The 7,055-nt window shown below is 38.9% G+C and overlaps 1 protein-coding gene across 1 annotated transcript; it reads left to right on the top strand.

Moving 5' to 3' along the window:
• Positions 1-240: 240 nt before the first annotated feature.
• On the top strand, positions 241-5,916 carry LOC101167354 (putative sodium-coupled neutral amino acid transporter 8). The gene is made up of 10 exons (XM_004067198.4): positions 241-536; positions 1,517-1,715; positions 3,061-3,217; positions 3,296-3,400; positions 3,487-3,544; positions 4,323-4,437; positions 4,523-4,670; positions 4,744-4,946; positions 5,283-5,334; positions 5,658-5,916. The coding sequence occupies exons 1-10, from the start codon at positions 348-350 to the stop codon at positions 5,758-5,760; spliced, it is 1,329 nt and encodes a 442-aa protein (XP_004067246.1). The 5' UTR covers positions 241-347; the 3' UTR covers positions 5,761-5,916.
• Positions 5,917-7,055: the final 1,139 nt, after the last annotated feature.

The raw sequence follows: 7,055 nt of genomic DNA on the forward strand, positions 1-7,055 counted from the left end.
ATCTTGGCAACAGAAATACATTTCATATTTTGCATATTTCTTGGATACAGAGTGTCTTTACGTGATGTTAAACAAGGCCTTCTACTAAGCAGAGTTTGCCTGTTTTGAATAATACCTCAAGGACAGAGCAGCAGAGCATTCAAGCAAACATACCCACGTTAGTGTCACATGTGTCGCCTCGGTGAGAAATGCTTGATAGACAAATTAAGGCCATGTGTGCGGGTGCGCAGCTCTATATATTCTGCGCTTCTCCACGTTTACAAGGGTAGGTCTCTTGTCAACTCTTTGCAAACCCTGCCTTTGATCTCAGCATCTGTGGGCCCTGCAGCAGGAGCAGTCCCAGAGTCATGGAGGAACTAGCCCGGGAGAGCATCAGCCTGCTGGCCCGCTCTGCATCCCACGCAGATCCTCCACGGCTCGGTTCGTACGGAGCTGTGTTCATCATGCTGAAGTCTGCACTGGGAGCCGGACTTCTCAACTTTCCCTGGGCCTTTGAGAAGGCAGGGGGGGTGACCACGGCCATCAGTGTGGAGCTGGTGAGTTCTTCATAAAAGATGAAGCATCAGATGTTCTGGACGGACAATTCTCAGAAACATGTGTTCAGGTGTTGCTGTGCATCATGCATACACACTACAAAGACCACTCACTGTCTTTCTGTAGTGAGAAGGGGGGGGGGGTCACATTTTTTCACAGGTGAGCTCTAATGAAGCGTTTAGTTTGGGTTAGGTTAGGGCTCAAATCGTCACTGGCTGACATCTAGACGCTAAAAGGGAGTGTCACCGAGTTTCATGGGTAGATAACAGGATTTCCAAGAATCAAGAAGGAGGTGACGGAAGTGAAGGTCTTAGAGCCTGTTTGGTCAGCACCATGGTGCATTTCCTCAAACTCTGGCATAGTATGATCTTGTTCAGTTTGGTAGGTGTAAAAGCTCCCCTGAACGTTTGGGTAAAAAAATAGTGTTATTGTTTTTTCCAGGTGGTTTGGTCTGATTGCTGTGTGAACCCACAGTATGCAAAATGAAAGTCATCTCACATGAAACCTGAGGGGACGGTCCCATTAGAATAGTCCTGCAGAAAGGCCCAGACATTTCACATCTCAATTTGTTTTCACACTGAAGTGAACCAAACCACCTGGAAAGGTAATGCAGTTACATTAGCTTTTTTGGGGGGTGGTATTATTACCCAAAACGAGCACTTCACAGAATGACAAAAAGAGCACCAAAGGGGAAATCTGCCAATTCAACCTGATCCAGCAGTCATACAAACTAACTAACTATAAACTCACTGTCATAATGGTTTTGGCAAACAATTAAGTAACTTTTTTATTATATGAACTTAAAATGTTAATAGCTGAGTTATAACTTCCTAATATTGTAAAAAACTGAGGCAAACTTACTGTTTTCTGTTATAAGGAATGAACAGAACAGAGCCTTTTGCTTGCATTGGCTCCCTCTGGTTTGTGTCAGTGTCACTGTAATCTGTGATGGAATTAGTGCCATCTTCACACTCCTCTCCAGGTGTCTCTAGTGTTCCTCATCAGTGGTCTGGTCATCCTTGGCTACGCATCGTCTGTCAGCAGACAAAAGACGTATCAGGATGTTGTGAGGGAGGTGTGCGGACGAGCCGTGGGGCAGCTCTGTGAAGTCTGTTTCTGCTTCAACCTCTTCATGATAAGTGTTGCCTTTCTTGTGGTGGTGCAGGACCAGCTGGAGAAGTGTGAGTACTTTGAGTTGGGTAGGTGGTTGCCTGGATTATTATGTGGCCGTATCTGGGCGGCCTTGGTTGTTGTGTGTGTTCAGGGATGCCCAAGAGTCCTGGGCGGTGATGGACCCTTGTACAGGCCCTGGTGTGCTTTTGTTTTACCTTAAATATTGTAGCGTACACTTGTATAGCGCTTTACTGCCAAAAAGCCTTCTACATTCTGTGACATTATTAACCAAACTAGCAAACACACAACCACCTAAGCACAGACTTGGTCACCTTTGCACAAACAGGACAGAAATCTTCCTTTATTATCTACATCATTTGTTTTTAACCCCCATTTTATTCATTTATATCCATTCCCGCTACCTTACCCACCCCACCCCACCTCTTTACTCTGTTTAGTCTGAAAAGAAATACCCACTAATCTTGATAAAAAACAAGGTAGCTTTAAATATGATTTTTTTTTTACGTAAATGTACACCTCGTGTGTCTGAAGCCACACATTCCCTGTTGTATGAGTAATATCTGACCAACGCAAGAGGCCTTGAGCTCTCACCTGTTTGTTTAGCTGCTGGACAGGACAAACAAAAAAATATTCATCATTTTATTCTGTCACAAAACTTAAACTAAACTTAGATATGAATAAAAAATGAGAGAGAAAGGAGACCCTTAAAAGAGGACAAACTCAGGACCTATAGCTATGGTTGTAGTTCCTCTGTTTGTAATTCCGACTCTTAATATGTAGGATTTACTTAAAAACCTTGCGTCAAGCGGTTGCACGCAACCACATTGAGTAATTGTTTTAAAGCATACTTATGTGGTACGAGCTACGGAATCCCACGAGGATACGTATTCTAGCATTTTACTCGTGTGTTGCGTAATCCATTGATTAAAATCGTTAAGTAATGCAAAATATTAAATGTATTTAGTCATTTTTAATATTTAAAAGAGTTCAATAAAAAAATCAAAATACACTTTAGTAAATATAAAAACAGTTATATATTTGTTAATCATCTGCAAACACCAGAAAAGCACAAAACAGAACATGCTCTCGTCGTAACTAAAGAAAACATAAATGAAACCAAACAGAGAACTAAACTAATGGCTACCAAACCTGTTACACTGTCATACTTTTGTAAAAGCTGCCAAGCAACCTGCCAAACAACACTTATGTCTATACAATTGAACGACACAAAACACAAACTTTCTTTCTTAGATTTGCTCTGTTTTAAGGTTAAACTTCCCATCCTCCCTGTAATCTTTTCCAGCAATTAGCCTTGAGACGAGATTTGGTGGCTGCTGCTTTGTGTTTCTGTTTATCAACTGATTTCTCTTGTTGCTTGTCTTTACATTTCAGTGTGTGTTTCTTTATATGAGACGGTGACTGGGTTGAGTGAGTCTGAAGTACCTCATCACTGGTACACTGACCAGCGTTTCGCCCTTTTCATCATGTGCCTACTCATCATCTTGCCATTGTCCATTCCTAAAGAAATTGGCATTCAGAAATACACAAGGTGACAGCTTTTTCTGGGCTCCGTCCCTCTGCTGACAGCTTACTGTGATAATCTGAAGTGTTTCTCTCAATCTCACAGTGTATTGGGGACCCTGGCTGCGACCTATCTGTGTGTGGCAGTTATTGTCAAGTATTACTTGATGGACACTCATGCAGCTATAATAACTCCAGAACACATCCAGGGGTGAGTTACTCTTGGGCTCAGATGGATGTTTGTGTGCTTTTGTTGCATCAGGCTCACCGCTTAAAATGCATGTGTGTGTCTTGCAGTGTGAGTTCATGGGCATCCATGTTCAGTGTTGTGCCAACTATTTGCTTTGGTTTCCAGGTAAGATCAATTCCGGCTTCACTGAAAGCGAAACATGTTACATTTCTAGGCTGGTTAATTCAGAACCTAAGTTACAAAGGATAAATACTACCAGCACTATTTTATAGCAGCTGGTTTTTGCAAATAACAATGGAATTAGTTATCCCCTTAATAGATGGTTTAGATTTACTAAAGAAAAATGACTGTAATCCCCTTTTACCTTCCAGTCTCATAAACTGCCATTTTGTTTTGAAAAAAAAACACAAAAAATAGGTTTTCTTAGGAAAAAAACCCCACATGTATTACTTTTACAACTTGGGGGGAGCTGGGGCCGTCAGAGACTAAAAAACACAAAAATACCAATGCTGATCAACACTTTAACATGTTTTCTTTTTGCCTGAAGTTTTTTTTTTATCAGGAGTACTCAATGGTTATATTCCAATAAAGGAAAGTCAAAACAAAATTCCTCTTTGTGTCGTGTGTTATTACACACAAACCAAAAGGAGATTTTTCAGTAGTAAAATACACTCTGGTGACAGTTTTTCTGCCTTGAATTGGGGACTGTTTCACAAACTGATCCAAGCAAAACAACTCAACTTATCATGTCAACAAAGCAGGATTGAAGATACTCAAACTGAAAAATTGGTTGTGTTAAGCTGACACGCAAGAATTCTTTAAGAGTACTTATGTAAAAGTTATTTGTCTATACTAAAACAAGTAAAAAAATTCAAAATGTGTTTAATATGCTTCATAAAATTATTCTGTAAATAGATGGTTCTAATGCTGTGTGTTCTTACAGTGTCACGAAGCGTGTATAGCAATCTATAGCAGCATGGAAAACCAGAAGCTCTGTCACTGGGTGGTTATTTCTGTGCTCTCCATGCTCTTCTGTCTGCTCATCTACACTCTCACAGGTAAAGGTCTAAAAAGAAATAAAGATCTGCTGAGTGATGTGTTGGTCTGATGGCTGCTGAATGGATCGATTTTTCCTATTGACAGGTGTTTACGGCTACATGACATTTGGGCAAGCAGTCGCTTCTGACATTCTGATGTCATATCAAGGCAACGATGTGGTGATGATCATTTCCAGACTTCTTTTTGGAATATCAATAGTCACCATCTATCCCATCATCCTTCTTCTTGGGAGGTATGTGTGCTTCATTTGTCTGTGTGATCCTTGTGTGTCTTGTGAGTGACATCTTGTGGCTCTGTGGGAGCAGATCTGTGATCCTTAACCTGATGTTGCGAGCTCAGAGAAGTAGAAGAGGGCTTGTCACACACTCCTTTGAGAGTCGCTGCAGAGTTGTTCTGACTGTGGCCTGGATCACATCCACTCTGCTCATTGCCATGTTTGTCCCTGACATGGCTGACGTCATCAGCGTCATTGGAGGAATCAGCGCCTTCTTCATTTTTATCTTTCCTGGTATGAGCAAACTTAACTCTGTCCCTGTTTGAACTGATCTGAGTTGACATTTACTAGATTTAAATATCTGAAAAAGCCATTTTTGAAATTAGATTACATCCACACATTGGTTTAAAACGACCCTAGTTGAACAATCAGAAATTCTGTTATTCCTTTAAGACAATTTAAAAAGAATTCAGAAACAAAATATTTATAACTTTAAAACCAAACATTGTAAAAAAAATAATCAGTTGTAAAAATTGTTTAAAAAAATTTAAATTTTAGTTTTAATGATTTCTGTTTAAAGTCCGCAATATGTGCAAGGGCATCAGTTTGTTGTGTTTTTGTGTTTTACAGGCCTTTGCTTAATCTTTACAATGCAAACGGAAGATGTCTCTTTAAGAGTTAGGTGAGTGCTTCTATTTAAAATCCAAAGACAAACCATGAGACTAAACAGAGTTTGCAGACTAAGCTTTGCTTTAAATAATTTTCATAAATGTAAATAAGGAACAGACTGAACTCACAGAGAATATGACAGCTTATCGTAACAAAGTTCAAACTGACACAAAAAGATTTGATATAATTCAAACATTTCATTCATTGGGAGTTTTTCTGTTGAAAATGTTCAACAGAAAAATTGGTTTTAGGTGCAACAGCAACCCCAAAACACAGTTATTTTTTTAATTAACCTTCTTGCTGTTCTCATTAATTTTTGTTTCTATCTCATTGTAGGAGGAGTTTAACAGTTTGGGGAGTCATGACCATCGTAGTTGGTGTCTTTATCTTTGGACAGAGCACCACGATTGCTGTGATGGAAATCATCCACAAATTCTGAATGCTTTTAACTGCAGCAGCAGTTGAATGACGTTGTGTCTCCATTTTGCCTTTTTGTTAAACTTTAGCCGATTAAAAAAACAAGTCACACAACATTTGAACTGTTACATGATATTTCTGTGTTAAAGATGTATTGTAAATAAAAGGTAAACAGATATTCAGATTTTTTTTACTTTCTAAAAAAGGTAAAAAGGACTCAAGTATTATTCGTTTTAGGCTTGAGAAACTAATTTTTAGTTTTTAGTCATCAAAAAATATTGTGCAAAGTACTTCAAGCTACAATTACAAATTAATTATAGTTCCCTGTCTCCCAAAGGAACTTAATACAAACCAATCTATTATCCTTTTATTTTATTAGTTCATTTTGCTCATTTTGTTTTTTAAAGAAAACTATTTTTTTGTTCAGCCCATAAGATGCAGCCACATGTTGTTCATTATATTTTGTGCCAGCCTCCATCTCTATGGAAACCTTTACAAATCCCTGAGCTCCACTGAATGCACCATGGTCCTTCAGCCTCTGCTTGTGCCATTGTTTGCACTGCTGCATGAGCAGAGTTCATGTGTGTTAGTGTATGTGACAAACAAGACACTTAAAGTTATTTCCAAATAGGTTTAGTATTTTTGAAATGCATAGATTTCATAGCAATACTCACAAACTTCTCAAAAGCAAATGTGGGCCAGTGTTCTCATGGCTTCATGGTGTGTTTTCACCTCAGTCTGTGTCCTTATGAACTGTAAAGCTTTTTCAGAAGAAAAGTATAATTTCATGTCCTTTACTAAACTAACTACATTCTATTTACCCTTCAATAAAGTAAAGGTGATCATTTTCTAAACTTACACTCAAATATAACAAGCATCTGTTTCCAATGCATTTCCAGGTTTGGTCTTTTTAGTGCTTAACATCCCTCGGAGCCGCATTTTTACATTTTTTGTGAAGTTGCTGTCTTTCCCCCTTTTTACTCTTCTAGCTTCCCTACCTTTTTCTCTTCTTTTAATTTTTTAACTGTTTCTCTTGTTTTAGTTGATTTACTGATGAAGGCAAACCCCTTCAGCGGCACATGTTGATGATTTTACAGCAACCCCAACAAGATGGCGCTGCTGCACAGTTTTTCAAACCATGCCAACATTCCATGTGCAGGATTACACCAATCTTTATCATTTGCAAACAAGGGATCTCTTAGAATTTATTATAAACTTTCATGGATTCAAATAGATTTCCAGCAAATCTAAAATCTCTCAGTCTGCTGTCACGAGTTGTGAATCTGTCTTGCATGGATGGAGTGCTTTGTTGTTAAC

Source organism: Oryzias latipes, chromosome 3 (assembly GCF_002234675.1).
Source record: "Oryzias latipes chromosome 3, ASM223467v1".
Taxonomy (NCBI): domain Eukaryota; kingdom Metazoa; phylum Chordata; class Actinopteri; order Beloniformes; family Adrianichthyidae; genus Oryzias; species Oryzias latipes.

Coding starts and splice junctions, on each gene's coding strand:
- LOC101167354 (XM_004067198.4), top strand. CDS start 348: ATGGAGGAACTAGCCCGGGAGAGCATCAGCCTGCTGGCCCGCTCTGCA. Junction 3,218..3,295: donor GGCATTCAGAAATACACAAG/GTGACAGCTTTT, acceptor TCAATCTCACAG/TGTATTGGGGACCCTGGCTG. Junction 4,947..5,282: donor CTTCATTTTTATCTTTCCTG/GTATGAGCAAAC, acceptor TGTGTTTTACAG/GCCTTTGCTTAATCTTTACA.